Below are 16,612 nucleotides of genomic sequence, written 5' to 3'. Positions count from 1 at the left end.
GAGACCCACCAGCTTCGGCCTCCCTGGCGCTGGGATTACAGGTATGCACCGCCAGCTCGGCTTTTCGTTTTTCCAGCAACTCAAGAACTCGCCCTTTCACCTTACAGCTTCTGCGTGCTTGTACCTTGGGGTTGTAAGCCCCACCATAAAGAGACCACGGACCTGTGCCCAGTGACGAAAGAGAGGGTGGCCTACATGAGGGGCCCGCAGCACAAAGCAGAAAGCGGCACATGTTTCATCGTGCCACTCAAAACAGCACCTAAAGGTAAACTTGTGAATTGACGGAGAGACGGCTCAGTGGTTAGGGACTCGGTGGTGCTCTTGCAGAGAACCGGAGTTCAGTTTGCAGCACCCATGTTTGGTTGGCGGCTCACAACCACCTGTAAGTCAGTCACTGGTGCATCCAGCGGTCTCTTCTGGACTCCACGAGCACCTGCACGCACTCCTGCACATGCGCGCACACACACATAATTTAAATTTTTAAAATCTTTAAAAAAATATGTAATTTTTTTTGCCGGGTGGTGGTGGTGGCCTTTAATCCTTGTACTCGGGAGGCAGAGGCAGGTGGATCTCTGAGTTTGAGGCCAGCCTGGTTTACAGAGTGAGCTCCAGGACAGCCGGGCTACACAAAGAGACCCTGTTTCGAAAAACAACACCAACAAACAAACAAAAAAAATACTTTTTAAAATTTCTTAAATTTTATTTAGGTGTATAGTGGTTTGCTTACATGTATGTCTGTATACCATGTGCCCAGAAGAGGTCTTTGAGTTATAGACAGCTGTGGCCAGTCATGTGGGCTCTGTGATGCTGTAATCAACCACAGGTCACTGAGACTGTAGAAAATGAAGCCGCAAGCAGGGACGGGCTAGTGTGCTGCCATCCAGTATTTGACAGATAATTCAGAGGCACAGAGAAATGTGGTGGTTTAAGCCAATTCACAGCTCCAGGCAGTGATAAGAGCCAGGCATAGTGTAGAGCCTTTGGCTTCAGCGTTCACACTGGAAACAGTATGCCCTCTTCACGGGGGCTGAGCCCACCCTCGAGAAGTGTACCGGCCGCTGGATATAGCACACTCGGAATCCCCACTCGGAGCCAGAAGCCTGGGCATTTCCGCCGTCGTGTGCTGCCTTCTAGTGGTCCTATGGGAGAATACAGCAGAGGCCCTCAAGGGAAGGAGACAGGGAGGCTTGCAGCGCCTGAGCCCCAAAGTGGCTGTGTGCCAGCGCAAAACAGCCATCCGTGTGTCCAGCTGTAATATGCTTGACTTCCTCAAGAGCCTCAAAGCCCACAGGTCCAACCCAGGTTAGCATTGTTACACACAAAGCTCGCTTTCCGTCCAGTCGCACAAGCCCAAGATGCAGAGGACCCTGGGTACGTCTTTCTTGGGTCCGGAGGCCGCAGAGCCAGGAGCCTGAGCTAGAGACCAGAGAAGGTGGCTGGAAAGGCGTGATCAAACACAGCAGAGCAACAGCGGTGCTGGACAATGGCCTCACGTCAAGGCCATGAGGCAAAGGGTCAGGAGGCCCTGGTTACAGAGCCAGTGGACTAGGCTGCATGACAGGAGTGACCCCGTGGGTACAGGATGTACCCAGCATGCACAAGGCTCTGGGTTTGAGGATGAAAGAAAAGTGCTGGGGTGTAGAACGTTTGCCCAGCAGGTGCAAGGCCCTGTGTATTTGCCCTAATACTAGAAAAAAAATATATTTTTATTAAAGTAGAAAGACTGCTTTCTGTTACGAATGCAGCTCAGCTGAGAGTGTCGCGTACACTCGTGAAGTCCTACGAACTTCCAACTCAGCACAGCATGAGCCAGGCAGGTGGATCAGAGGGTCAAGGTCATTCTCAGCCAATCAGGGAGTTTGAAGGCAGCCTAGGTAACATGAAATTCTCCTCCCACCCCCACCACCCCAAAAAGAGTTTTCTAAATTCAAATCACTCAGAGAAAGAGGGTGTCCATCCGGAACCTTCACCCCAGAAGCCCCCCTTTCTTTGTCTTGTTGGATTCTAGAACAATGAGACAGTCTGTTATGCTTTCGGAATGTCCTCATTTGTCTTCTTTGCTTTAATGAGAAGTAAAGATTGTGCACATTCTTTTAGTTCTTTGTTTGTTTATCCTCATTTTTTATAGTTTTTGAGGCAGAGTCTCATTGTATAGTCCAGACTGGCCTCGAGCTCACTATGTAGCTGGAGCTGCCCTAAAATTCTCCTTTCCCCAGCCTTCCACACACCTAGCTTAAGTTATTTTTTAGGGGCTGGAGAGATGGCTCAGTGATTAAGAGCACTGTCTGCTTTTCCGAAAGGATCTGGGTTCAATTCCCAGCACCTACATGTCAGCTCAGAACTGTCTGTAACTCCAGTTCCAAGGGATCTGTCACCTTCGCACTAATATACATACAATAAAATCAAACAAATTAAAATTATTTTAAAAATATTTTAGTCATTTTGTGTGTGTGTGTGTGTGTGTGGTGTGAGTGGTGTGTATATGTATATGGTATGTGTATGTATTTGTGGTTTGCACATATATGCACATAAATGTGGTATGTGTATGTGATGTACATGTGTGTGATATGTGGTGTGAGCATGTGTTTGTGTTATGCAGTTGTGGTGTGTGTGTGTGTGTGTGTGTGTATGAATACAGAAGCCAGAGGAGGAGATTTGAACTCAGGCCCTCAGGCTTACACAACAAGTACTCTACTCCACTGGGCCATCACCCCAGACCCCTTAAACCACTTTGAAGCATCACTTTAACTGCAATAACTACATTTATAGTATTACACAACCTCTATTTCAAAAACGTTTTCATCGTTCAAACAAGAACTCTGTACCTAATGAAGCAATAGCTGTCCATGACCTCCTTTCTAGGAGTGAGCAACATCCCCTCTTTCTGCGTCTGTGAATCTGGCTGTTCTTACTGTTTCACTTTTTTTCTTTCTTTCTTTTTTTTTTTTTTTTAAATTTTAGGCAGTCCCGGGGATTGAACACAGAGTCTGATACACTTTGGACACTCTACCACTGAGCTAGATCCCAAACGGCAATATTTCATATTAGGGAAACATACAGTTGTCCTTTATTATTTGCCTTAGCTCACTTAACATAAAATGTCTTTAAGGCTCATCTATGGTGCAACACGAACAGAAATGTATTTCTTTTTATGACTAAATAATATTCATATATACTGCTTACCCAGACACCTGTTGTTGAACACAACAACACTTTGGTTGTTGTGAAAAACGTTGCCATGAATAATGGCAAATACATATCTGCTGAGTCTCAGTCACCTTGAGTTTATCTTAGAAACACTTAATACAACATTTGTGACAGTTAATCTCAATTGTCAGTTTGATGAGATGCAGAACAGCTGGGAAGCAGGCTGGGAGAGGTTATCCTGAGGTTAAGTAAGATGGGAAGACCTGTCCATCACAGGCCACCCCATTCCCTGGGCCGGGGTTCCCTGAACGGTGCAAAAAGGAGAGAGTGAGCCGAGCACAAGCATCCGTTGCTTTCCGCTTCCTGTGGACACGATTTGATCTGACCACCTGTCTCAAGCTTCTGCTTCCATGACTTCAGCCCAGTGGGCCATAACCTGGAACTGTCAGCCAGAATGAACCCTTTCCCCCTTCAGTTGCTTATATTCCAAGACAAGGTTTCTCTGTGTAGCCCTGGCTATCCTGGAACTCATTCTGTAGACCAGGCTGGCCTCTGCCTCTCGAGGGCTGGAATGAAAGGCGTGCGCCACCACCCCTGACGTCACCACCGGGCTGAACAGTTTCTTCCAGCCCCCGGTACACATTTCCTTCTGGCACAGCACTGCAAGAGCTTCTTGTGAACATGCCCTAGAACAGGCCTTGCCGGTCTTAGAGTGTACAGAAGTGCCGCTAGACACCACGGGCCTCATTTTCTGAGCTCCTGATGATTATATGGTGTGCCCTTGCCCCAGAAGGAAATGTGGATGGGCTGTCATCAGGCCTTCGGTGGGAGCACTCTATCTGTGTGTGTCAGCCCCAGTGATCTCTTCCTGAGTGCCTTATTTCTTTATGTGTTCTTCATCCTCCCCAGTTGGCAGAGGTACCTTCTTTTCATTTGTTCTCTTGCTTAACACTTATTTATTTATGTATTTTTGAGACAGGGTTTCTCTACATAGCCCTGCCTGTTCTGGAACTCACTCTGTAGACCAGCCTGGCCTGGAGCTCACTGCCTTTCACTGCCCCTGAGTGCTGGGATTAAAAGTGTGCAGCACCACAGGTGCCTGAGAGGAAACAGAAAGACAGAAAGTGACTTGCTCCCATGTCAGACAGTTCGTGCCAACTGTCTGATCAATGTCTCTTTTCTGCATCAGTTTCTATATCAGCAATAACATGTACGTGTGTGTGTGTGTGTGTCTGATAATCCCTAACTTGATACCATGAACAAGATTTCTCTCCCGGGCTGGAGGGATGGCTCAGAGGTTAAGAGCACTGGCTGTTCTTCCAAAGGCCCTGACTTCAATTCCCAGCAACCACATGGTGGCTCACAACCATCTATAGTAAGATCTGGTGTGCAGGCAGAATGTTGTATAAATAATAAATAAATCTTTTTTTAAAAAAGATTTCTCTCACACAGATTAATGAAAGGTTGAATAATACTATCAAATAAGGGGTTCAGCACAGATCTTAACGCTTCTCCACGACACTCATGTCTATCAGCACTGCTGTCTGGTTATTCAGCTGTTGTTGAGGAAAGCAGGTGGCCGGGTTAGGGTAAGCCCCAGCTTCTGGCCACCCAACACCTCGCCTCTTACCGGGGCCTCCCTAAGGAAAACAGTGATTACGGTGCTTTTTGGTCCCCTCTGCTGATCTTCAGGGCTCAAGCCCTCTATCCCTGAGGTGCCTGTTTCTAGCTGCACATTTGCAAAAACTGATGAGAAGCTGAGTTGACCAGCCAATGGGAGCCCCGAGCGAGCTCTGTCCCAGAGCAAAGAAAGAAACCAGAGTCCATGTTGGGTGTGGCAGTGCACGTCTGTAATCCCCGAACTCCGGAGGTGACAGTAGGGAGAGCAAGAGCAAGTGTTCCAGACCAGCCTTGACTGAACTGTGAGCTGGAGGCCAGCCTGGAATACATAAAACTTTGTCTCAGCAAACCTAACAGTCTATGGTCACACCACTCTGAATACAGCTAATCTCTTTGAAGCTGAGCAGGGCAGGACCTAGTTGAAACCTGGATGGGAAGACCTAAGTAAATGCACCTGAAGAGACAGCTGAGCGGCTGAGAGCACTGGCTGCTCTTCCAAGTTCCAAGGACCCGAGTTCGATTCTCAAGTTCCAGGGAATCCCACGCCCTCCTCTGTTCCCCACCCCTGCAGGTACCAGGCATGCAAGTGGTGCACAGATGTACATGCAGGCCATACATATTAAAAAAAATTTAATATAAAAACAAGAAACCTAAATAAGTGAATATGCAGACAGATCAGCAACAGATCATTGCCTAGCTATTCAGTGAAGAATATTTGCTGAGCCTCTGGTGTGTGCCAGGCCCTGTGCTAGGGAAAAAAGACCAGACCTTATCCCCAAGGTCAGAGGCTAAAAAGAGGAGACAGAAGACAAGAACAGCCTGCTGCGGAGCACAGAGAACGTTCCATATAACAGAGTTAGGGACTCAGGGATCAGGGACAGCTTCCCAGGAGCCATGCTCTTTGAGTCGGAACTTTGAGGCCCGGCAGCTCCATGAGCTCTCGGAGACTTCCAGGACACGGGACTCTAGGGCAGAGGGGGACCTTAGCACTGTGGCCTGGCTGCCCCTCTCTGGGCCTCCCTCTCCAGGCTAGGCCGGGCCTGGGCGGAGCCTCGGCCAGGTGCGCCGCGGCGCTTCGCGGAGCCGGAAAGTGTGTCCCCAGCGGCGACCCGTGGCGAGCTCCCGCGAGACGCTCACCTGCGACCCAGGTGAGTGCAGAGGGGGGCGGGGGAAGGGCTGACCGGAGGCGGCTCACCTGGCGGGGCAGGTAAGTCCGGCGCGGGCCCGCGGGGGCGCGGAGCGGGGCAGCCCCGGGCGGGTGACCCCGGAGGCCGCGCCTGGACGGCGGCGGGGCGCGGGCCCTGCTCTTCGGGGCCCGACGCCCACTTCCGGGTGCGCGGGCCTGGCCGGAGCGGCCCGAATGGGCGCGGGCTGGGCGGGCCGGGAGGCCTGGGGGCTGGGGCCGGGCACCCGGGGGCCGGGGCTGGACCCGTCCGTGGCACGGCGTCGGGGCTCGAGGGCAGTGGCGCTGGCGGAGAGCGAGGCGCTGCGCGCCCCGACGGCAGTGCGGACCCGGCCGCCGGGCCTCGGCGCCTGCAGGGGAGGGCGGCTGAGGCTGCGCCCCGCAGGGTGCACCGTGCCCTGCGCTCGAACTGAGCCGGCAGTGGCTTGGTGACCCGAAGTTTGCCTGGGCAGAGGCTGGTGCAGCCGGCTTGTCCTGTGGACGCAGGGAGGAGGGCCCGTGTGTGTGTGTGTGTTTGTTTGCGGGGACTGGCGGAAAGGCCAAGGCAGTGAAGAGTCAGTCCCGGGGCCACCGTAGCCTGGGGCAGCATCCTTGTGGTGCCCTTCGAATGCCGGTGGGTGAGAGTCTTCCCAGGCTGTCTCTAAACACCCAGCACCGGATAACTCGGTGGAGCGCTAGAAAGACAATCTCTCCCCTTTTGAGAGATGAGGCTTAAAATTTTTATTTGTATTTTTCATTCAAAAATAATGTTTATTCTTATGTATTTATTTTTAAACTGTTTAATTAAACAAATACATGTTTAGTTTAGGTTTTTTTGTTTTGTTTTGTTTTTTTAGAAAGGATCTCATATGGCCCAGGCTGGACTAGAACCCAATATGCAGCTAAAGATGACTTTGAATTTCTAAACACCCTGTCTTGTGCTGGGATTACAGACATGGCTAAGATGATCCTATTTAAACATGAGGAAACTGGGAGAAGAGTCATGTCCCGGGCTAAAATAGAGTCGAGAATTGGCCCCAGTGTTACTAGATCGGCAGGAGGGAAGGACCAGCGATAGTAGGAGGAAAGGAGGGTGTAGCCTGGGCTTCCTGAGGGACACCAAGGCCAGGCACTATCCGTACCACAGTAGGAAAGCTGGCAGTGTGTTTGGGGTTGAGACAGGGTCTTTCTTGGGTAGCCCAGGCTGGTCTTGTCACAGAGTCTGCCTGCCTCGGAATTACCCAAGTGAGCCACCACTCCTGGTTTATCCGAGGCCTTGCTCTCTTTCTCTCTTTTCTTCTCTGACTGGTTGTGTAGCCCAGAGCAAAGGGCCAGGGCTGAAGAGCCTAGCCTACCACACAACACATCCTGGCCCTTCCCGGCTTGCTGTCTTGCTCTATCCCCTCCCTTCCCTGAGCTTCAGATTCCTGGGCTGTGGGGTGAAGGCAAATGATTCACGCGGCGGTTGTATGGACTAAATAATGTGAAAGCTTTCTGGCCCCTTCACTGTTTCCTTGGTAGGAAGGACGGCGCTGGCCCATGCCAAATGTGTTGGATATGCATGTAAACCGTAGTGAGCCCCAGAACCCGTGGTAGTGGGGGACAGTGACCTAGCCCAGCATCATAACCATGATGCTCCCACGGACTCACAGAGTGAACGAGCGGGTGATGGGCTCTTCCGGCAGGCCCTTGAAAATCCACAGATGGGATGGGGTAGTGGAGGGGTCCTCTGGAGAACTCGGGTGAAGAGAGTGGATGGTGCCTGAGTCCATGCCGACTGAGCACAAGCAGAAGTGTGTCTGTGGGAGCTGCCTGGGATACAGCTCTGTGAGTAGAGCCCTCAGCAAGCATGGGAGTTAGACCACAAGTTAGATCCCTAGCACCTGTGAAGACAGGAGAATCAGTAGGTCAGTCTTATGCCCCGCTACACTGTGAGTTTGAAGCCAGCCTTCAATATGTAAGAGCCTGTCTGAAGAAACAAGCATGGCTTTGGACAGCTTCTTTAGCCTTCGTGCTTCAGTGTGGTGGAATAGGACTAAGAAGGCCTTGAGAATGAATAGATTTATCACAGGCAACCTGCTTAAAGGAATGAAAGCCGTCCACGGTCACCTTCCTTGAGTGTAAGCTCCTGGGGTGAGGAGTTAGGCTGTTTTGCTGCTGTTCCGTACAGTGTCCGATGCACAGTAGGTCTTCAGTATTTGTTAAAGGACTGAATGAATTCATGCCCGACTTCACATCCATCCAGTCAGAGCAAACATTTAGTTATGTCCTTCTGGATCTCACAGAAATGTGTGTGTGTGTACACATGTATGTATGTATATAATGTGATTTTGTATATGTATATATATATATGGGGCTAAATAGATTGTTCAGCTGGCATACTTTTAATTCCAGTACTCAGGAGGTAAATTGAGGTAGATCTCCATAAGTTCGAGTCCAGCCCAGTCAACCTAGCAAGTTCCAGGACAGCTACATAGTGAGACCCTGTGTCAAATTTTATATAGGCATATATATATATATATGGAGAGAGGGAGACAGAAATTCTAGCACTCGGGAGGCAGAGACAGGTGGATCTCTGAGTTTGAGGCCAGCCTGGTCTGCAGAGTGAGTTCATTCCAGAACAGCCAGGGCTACCCAGAGAAACCCTGTCTTGAAAAACTAAACTAAATATAAAATTATATGATGTTTTCCATTGGTTACTTCCATTGGTTATTCACAATATCCAGGTTCCCACTGTTCCTCTTGATCCCTGGCCCTGTGTGGACTGTGCTGGGTGTAGTTGACAGGTCTCTGAAGCGGAACTATCTGCCCTCTCCTCAGGGTCACATCCCAGGATGTGTTTGAGGCAGAAATACTTCACAACATGTCCTTCCTGTATTTAATGTCATTTTGTCTCGCTGTTGGTGGCTTTGCCTTTGATCATTTACTTAAAGCAACACCTGGGAGAATTCTCTAGCATTGTGGGGTTTAAAATGGACACTGGCTGCAGCAAATAGAAAAGGCCAGAACAGGAGTGTGTTTGGGGAAGTGGCACTGTTTTGCCCAAGGCATGCAATATTTTGCTTGTTTGTTTTGAGACAGGGTGTCTCTGTGTAGTTCTAGCTGTCTTAGAATTCAGTCTGTAGACCAGGCTGTCCTTGAACTCAGAGAACTGCCTGCCCCTGCCTGTGCAGTAGTGCACACCTTTAATCCCAGCATTCAGTGAAGCAGGTGTAGGAGGATCTCTGTGAGTTCAAGGCCAACCTGGCGCACAGAGCGAGCCCAGGGTGTGTGTCACTGCTGCCCTGAATGCACATTTTATGAGGGCCAGAGTGGGAACTAGAAGACAGATCCTGGTGTCCACGGCTTCTTTCCTTTCACATCACGAGCTCTTAGGACTCCAAGTGATTAGATCAGGGTACAAGAAGAAAGGGTAAGGGACGGCTCAGCGGCTAAGAGCACTGGCTGCTCTTCCAGAGGACCCTAGTTCCATTCCTAGCACCTATAGCAGCTCAAAATGCAGGCTAAGGACAACTACTGCCCAGCAAAGCCGTGCCTGTGGCTAAGGCCCTCCTGGTATGGCACTGTTACTTCAGATTCACTCAGGCCCCTCATGCTCCATCCTAGGAGGCTTTTGGTTGGTTTGAGACAGACTGCCAGTGGCTGGACCTCCACCCTTTACATAGACCAAGCTGTCCTCAAACTCACAGAGATTTGGCTTCCCCCCATCCTGGCATTAAAATAGTAAGTCACTGTGCCTACGTAGTTTTCGTTTTTGTTTTTTTTTAATAGGATCTCTTATAGGCTGGCTAGCCTGGAACTCACTTTGTAATGCAAGATGACCCAAAACTCCTAATCCTGCCTTGTCACCCAAGAGCTAGATTTTCAGACAGGTCTTTTGTCTTGAGAGCTTTAATAGAAAACTGAACCATTAAGTACAGTTCATTTATCATTGGTTCTGCCTTGCCTGACACATGGCCAGGCTGCTGTTCATCAGTGAAAAAAAGTAGTTCTGAGATTCCTAGCAAACAAATCAAAAGAGGAATGAAGATTAGTATTACTACTTTAAGACAAAGTTGTTTTCTTTTTTGTTGCTTTTTGTTTGTGTCTGTGTCCGCACTTGAAGGTACACACTTGTGGAAGTCAGAGGACACTGCTGAGAACTGTTGTTACCTCCCTCCTTGTTGGAGCAGGGTCTCCTGATTCTGCTGCTGTGCTGGCCGCCCTGCAAGCCTCCAGTCAGTTCTGTCCCTGTCTCCTACCTCAGCGCAGGAGTGCCAGGATTACAGGCGCTCGTCTCTGTATCCAGCCTCCGTGGGTTCTTTCCTGAGGAGTGCTCTCACCGCTGAGCCATCTTCCTGGCCCGTTAGGATTCTTTTTGTGTCGAGGAACCAAACTGCTGAGTTTTGCTAGGCAAGGTAGTACACACCCCTTTAATGCCAGTACTTGAGAAGGAAGAGCCAGGAGTTTAAAAAGCAGTTTTGTCTGGGAGGCCAAACTGGCTACACAAGACCCTCTTGTCCTAACAGAACCAACCCTTCCCTCTCCAGAAAGAAAAAGAGATGTCTGTTTGATGGTAAATGTTTCTATGAAGGCAAATCTGAATAAGATGAGACACCTGTTCATTCCCATGTCTGGGATGAAGGGTCTGAAGGAAGGATTGCAGTGATGATCTTGGCCAGTCAGACAGAAAGACATCTGCCGAGTAGAAGCCGTAGGCTTAGTGATGCAGAAGGTGGGACCAGTTCTCAGAGGTAAGGTGCCAGGGGCGCTTTCCTTGTTTGAGGTAAAATATACATTAAATCACCATTGTTAATCTTCTTCATGTCATTCTTTAGCACACCGTCTTGTGGCATTAAGTACATGTATGTTCTTTCCAGAGCTAGGACAGCTCTCCCACTCTCCTGTGCCTCAGCCCCTGGCGTCCAGCACACAGCTTCCACATCTGCTAAGTTCAGATGTGGCAACTCCATGTAAACCAAACAATAGAGCACTGTTCTTCCTGTGTAGCTTATTTCATTTAGAATGTCTTCTGTGTTCGCCCATGTTGGGGTTAGTGTTTTGTTGTTTTGTCTTTGTTTTATTTGAGAAAAGGTTCCTCCGTGTAACCCTGCACTCACAGAGATCTGCCTGCTTCTGCCTCCTGAGTGCTGAGATGAAAGGTGAGGGTGCGCCCAGCTAAGTTCCTCCGTGTTGAAGCACAAAGAAATCTCTTTTTCTTTTCTTTTCTTTCTTTTTTTTTTTTTTTTTTCGTCTTTCAAGTCAAGGTTTCTCTGTATAGCCCTGGCTGTCCTGGAACTCACTCTGTAGACCAAGTTCCCTTCAAACTCAGAGATCCTCCTGCCTCTGCCTCCTAAGTGCAAGAATTAGAATTTCATTCTTTTTGAGGGCTAAATGATATCCCATTATGTAATATTCCATTTTTATGAATCCATTCATCCATTGATGTACTTTTAAAATTTTAACCTTTCCTCTTTTTCTTATTTCAACATAATATTTTTAGTAATTATTTGGGAGTTCACAAACTGCACCTCCTCACACTCATTTCCCAGTCCTCCTACATCCGCATCTCTACCCTTGTCACCCCCCTCCCCCCAAAAGAGGAAAATAACAAAAAGGCATCGTGGTACACACCTTTAATCCCAGCAGTCAGAGCAGGCAGATCTGTGTGAGGCCAGCCTGGTCTACAAAGCAAGTCTGGGATAGCCATGACTGCACAGAGAAACCTGCCTCAAAAAACCAAACCAAACCACCACCAACAAAAAAACCACAAGTCCAATTTGTATTGCCTATATACTTAGTGGTGCATGGGCGAACTCCCATTGGCCAGCCCCTGAACAATCGGAATCCTTTCCCTGCAGCATCCCTGCCAGAAGCCATCAATCATGGAGACCTACACTTCAGCATGCTTATCACAATTTTTACGAGTTCTCTTGGATTTAACCTTTATTTTATGTTCATGAGTGTTTTGCCTGCACGCCATGTGCATGTGGCCCTTGTGGTAACCAAGAGAGGGCATCAGATCCCCTTGGGCTGCAGTTGCACGTGGTCCTTAGTGGCCATGTGGGTGGTGGTAATCAAACCCAGGCCCTGTGGAAGGGCAGAGAGTGCCCTTAACTGCTGAGCCATCTCTCTAGCCCCCCACTGATGAACTTTGGGTTGGTCTAACTTTATGGTTATTGTAAATAATGCTACCATGAACACTGACAGACAAATGTCTATTTCAAATTTCAATTTTCAGTTCTTTTGGGTATTTACCAGGGAGTGAGTTTGCTGGTAAATTTGAGGAGTTGAGGGGGTTAAAACTATTTTAGTTTATATAGATATAGGTATATTTGAGATTTTATTTGTTTTGAGAGTGGTTCTCTCTATCTCTGGCTGTTCTGGAACTCACTGTGTAGACCAAGCTGGCCTTGAGCTCGCAGAGATTCTCCTACCTCTGTGTATACCTATTCCCAGAAGAGATTACATATATATATATATATATATATATATACACACACACACACACTCTCATACATACATACATATACATATATGTACCTCGTGTGCAGTGACCACAGAAGCCAGAAGAGGGCATTGGATCCCCTGGGACTGGAGTTAAAGAAGGTTGGGAGCTGCTGCAGGGGTGTTAGGGATTGCCAGGTCCTCTGGAGGAGCAGCCAGTGCTCCTAACTGTGAGCCATCTCTCCAGCCCCATAGACACATAATTTTTAAAAATAATAAGGGCTGGAAAGATGGCTCAGCTGTTAAGATCACTGGTTGTTCTTCTGGAGGACCCAGAGTCTATACCCAGCACCCACAGCTAGCTAGCTCATAACTGCCTGTAGCTCTAGTTCCAGGAGCTCCTTTAATCCTCTTCTGACCTTGGGCACCAGGCACACATGTGATACATATACATATAGGCAGGCAAAATGTTCATATACATAGAACATAAAACAAATGTATAATTGTTAAAAATTATTTGTGTATACTTGTGGAGTGGGGAGAGGCGTTGCCTTTGAGTGAGCAAAGATAGAGGGTGTCCAATCCCTGGAGTGCCAGGTACAGGGGGCTCTGCCTGTCCAGCAGTGGTAGGTACACATTCCTAACTGCTGAGCCATCCGTCCAGCTGGTTTTTAGTTTTTGGGATGAACTTAGGGCTTCGTTTATGCTGTGTAGGCCGTCCATGCTGCATTCCCAACCCTATGTTTCAATTTTGAAGAACTGTTCCATTTCCCACCTCATTTCATATCCTCACTGGCAAAGCACAAACGGTCCGGTTTCTTTGCATCCCCACTGACACTTGTAATTTTCTGTTTTGTTTTCAATACTAGCCATTCATTGAGAAGTCCAGGAGATTTTAAAGCCTAAGTTAGACCCTTCTCTTTGAGGCAAGAAGAGCTCAACGTTTGCAAGGGTTTACAGGATGCTCCGTCAGACTTCATCACAGGCTTCCCAGAAATCTAAAGCTCTTCAGATCAGCCCAGGAGCTTGTCGCTGACCTCTGCTGAGCTTGTCTGACCTCCTCCTGGCTTCTCCCCTGCAGGTGCTTGGCTACAGCAAGCCATGCTCTGAGCCATGCCCAGGCCGGGACAGCCCCGCCCATCATCTGGGCCTCCACGCTTGGGGCCTTGGGAGCGGCCAACAGAGCTATGCCTGGAAACGAATGATGAGCGCTCCCAGCCCCCACCAGGCCGCCGCACCCGCAGGCCAGACCCCAAGGACCCTGGCCATCACGGACCTGAGAGTATCACCTTCATTTCAGTTTCTGTGGAACCAGCCACCGAGCCCCCAACCTGCTGTCTCCTCTGGCGCCCCTGGGGGTGGGACTGGTGCAGGGCTGCCTTCTGCTTCCGACGCTGCAGGGATTGCCTGCAGCGCTGTGGGGCTTGTGTGCGGGGCTGCAGCCCCTGCTTATCTGCCGGGGACGCCACCGCAGGGTCTCCCGAAGCTGCCTGGGCCAAGGAGCACAATGGTGTGCCGCCCAGCCCGGACCGTGCGCCCCCCAGCCGCCGGGATGGCCAGCGGCTCAAGTCCAGCGTGGGCAGTAGCTTCAGCTACCCAGACGTTAAGCTCAAGGGCATCCCGGTCTACCCCTACCGCCATGCCACCTCCCCAGTCCCTGACGCGGACTCCTGCTGCAAGGAGCCCCTGGCAGAGCCTCCTCCCACACGGCACAGCCTGCCTAGCACCCTCACCAGCAGCCCCCGCGGCTCTGAGGAGTACTATTCCTTCCATGAATCGGACCTGGACCTGCCCGAGATGGGCAGTGGCTCCATGTCGAGCCGGGAGATTGACGTGCTTATTTTCAAGAAGCTGACAGAGCTGTTCAGCGTCCACCAGATTGACGAGCTGGCCAAGTGCACGTCGGACACCGTGTTCCTGGAGAAGACCAGCAAGATCTCAGATCTCATCAGCAGCATCACACAGGACTATCACCTGGATGAGCAAGACGCCGAGGGCCGCCTGGTGCGTGGCATCATCCGCATCAGTACCCGCAAAAGCCGCTCCCGCCCACAGACCTCCGAGGGGCGCTCAGCCCGCTCTACCGCCCCTGCTGCTGCCCCCGACAGTGGCCATGAGACCATGGTGGGCTCTGGCCTCAGCCAGGACGGTAGGTTGGCCCGGGAGGAAAGCTCTAGCCACAGGAGGGTTGGGCTGGGTTGCGGGGTTTCCCTTAGCCAGCAGCACTTCTCTAAACTCCTGGGCACAGTGAAGCCAACAGCTGTAAGGAGCATGCAGAGAGCTTTGGCCATTGCACTGTCCCCAGCAGTTTCCTTTTACATCTGTCAGGCGTCTCTCCCCTATTACCAACTGGCAGAATAGCTCTCAGGCCTGACCTGAAAGTCCAGAGCCCAAGAATTTGGACCTCTGCAGAAACAAGGAAGGCTTGGTCGGCACTTGTATCCCAGAATTTCAGAGACTGAAAAAAGGTCTGGCAAGAGTTCCAGGCCAGCCTTGTCTCAAAACAAAACAAACAAAAAACAAGAATTTGCATCAGACTTGGCCCAGCCAAACACCTACCTGCCTACTACACACACACACACACACACACACACACCCTTGTTTTAATCATAATTCTTTAGCCTTTTGTACTGTAAGCACCCTTCCTCACTGAGCTGCAATAGGGGCAGAGACTGAGCTTTATAAAGAATGTGATAATAACCACTGCTTATTCATACTCCCTAGAACTGACAGTGCAGATCTCCCAGGAGACAACCGCAGACGCCATGGCCAGGAAGCTGAGGCCATATGGAGCCCCAGGTGTGGTCCTGACCTGACCAGAGGGTGGGAAACTACACTAGGTGCCCTTCAGATGACCTTCCAGCTTCCTTTGGGGTGGGTGAGGATGGGATCAGAAACGGAAAAAGGCCTGAGCAACCACATACCCGTTGCAACCTTGGAAGCTGGCTTGAAGCAAAAAGGTTCCCAGGATAGAGCTAGAAGTGACCTGGGGAGTAAGGTGGACAGGCCTTCCAGCCTGCAGTACAGAAGCTCCCTATATGATTTCTCCTGCTGGCCTCTGGGCCTCGCAACCCTTTGACAGACAACAGCTGGGGTTTAAACATCAAGAATGGGTTGCCCAGGCTGTTATTGCTGCCCAGGCTCAAGCCCTGCTGTCTCATCTCAGCAGGCTTCTCCCTGGCTGAGCTTCTTCCCCTCTCTGAGCCTCTGCTTCCTCCTCCAACCAGGGTACCCAGCCAGCCAAGACTCCTCCTTCCAGGGCACGGACACAGACTCTTCAGGGGCACCCCTGCTGCAGGTGTACTGCTAGCCCCACCGGCCCAGCCGTCACAGCCCCTCTTGGAAGAAGCACAGCCAGAGGAGAGGAGCCAGGACCTGTGTGGGCCAGATCCTGAGCCCAGACGCGGTGACCTCTCTGGCTTCTGCTTTTATTGAATGATCTTAGACCATGTACATTCCACAGGGCCACGGTGCCCACGTCCTCTGCTTCTCCAGCTGCACTGCCTGCTGCCCAGGCCTGTCTGTTCCTGTGGCCTGAAAACAAAGCCTTGGGAAGTAGCTTCCCAGTTCCATTCCCATGTCACCCTAAGCAATTACGGAAACTTAAGTAGGTTGGGTTGGGGAGAGCATGGCCTCTATTGATTCCGTGGGCAGTGCCCACTTGTTATATTGCTGAGCAGTTTGTATTGGTTCTTGGCTATTCTATGTTCTTAACATGACCATAGTTACAAGTACATACACCTGCCTGGTCATCGGAGTTACATAGTCCACCCTGTGCTGTTTGTCCTGACAGCTGCTTTGCAGAGGACAAAGGCATCTGGTCTGGCTCAGGATTGTGGGCAAGGTGGAATCCAGACTAGCTTTGGCTTCAGAACCTAAGGAACCAGTACAGGGTTTGCCTGGACTGCCCTGTGCCCCCACTGCTCCCGGCCACCCCTCGGTCTAAGTCCCTCATCACTAGTCAGTGACCCCTCTCACCTCTCCCTGGTGCTAAGACAGCTCTCTATTTTCACCTTAGCCAACTCTTGCTGGCAACTTGAGGGAGCTTGGTGCCTAAAGGCTTCCCTTCAGCTAGCAACTGGTACCAAACCTGAGAGCTGGGCTCCCTGAGGCAAAGCAGGCTCTCCTTGTTTGAGCATGGGGGCTAGCTCTGTCCAGGGACCTTAGCTGTTCTTTAAAGGTGCTTGGTCTGGTACAAACATACAATCACACAACTTGAGAGGGTGATGTACAGAGCCCGCTCGGTTATTAAGTTTG

General features: G+C 50.2%; 1 protein-coding gene across 4 annotated transcripts; it reads left to right on the top strand.

Annotated features, from left to right (window-relative positions):
• The first annotated feature begins 5,802 nt into the window (after positions 1-5,802).
• Positions 5,803-16,091, top strand: Kdf1 (keratinocyte differentiation factor 1). 4 transcript variants are annotated; one of them, XM_021643759.2, is made up of 4 exons: positions 5,803-5,915; positions 13,437-14,504; positions 15,080-15,154; positions 15,583-16,091. In XM_021643759.2, exons 2-4 carry the CDS (start codon positions 13,469-13,471, stop codon positions 15,663-15,665), a joined length of 1,194 nt encoding a protein of 397 aa, XP_021499434.1. In that variant the 5' UTR covers positions 5,803-5,915; positions 13,437-13,468; the 3' UTR covers positions 15,666-16,091. The 4 variants fall into 4 exon arrangements, with proteins under 4 accessions (XP_021499434.1, XP_021499417.1, XP_021499425.1 ...); XM_021643742.1 differs by having other exon boundaries at positions 5,828-5,915; positions 13,225-14,504; XM_021643750.2 differs by lacking the exon at positions 5,803-5,915 and adding an exon at positions 5,930-5,974.
• Positions 16,092-16,612: the final 521 nt, after the last annotated feature.

This window comes from Meriones unguiculatus, chromosome 3, assembly GCF_030254825.1.
Source record: "Meriones unguiculatus strain TT.TT164.6M chromosome 3, Bangor_MerUng_6.1, whole genome shotgun sequence".
NCBI classification, from domain to species: Eukaryota; Metazoa; Chordata; class Mammalia; order Rodentia; family Muridae; genus Meriones; species Meriones unguiculatus.
Note: the sequence above shows the minus strand (reverse complement) of the source record. Positions and strands in the feature narration are given on the sequence as shown.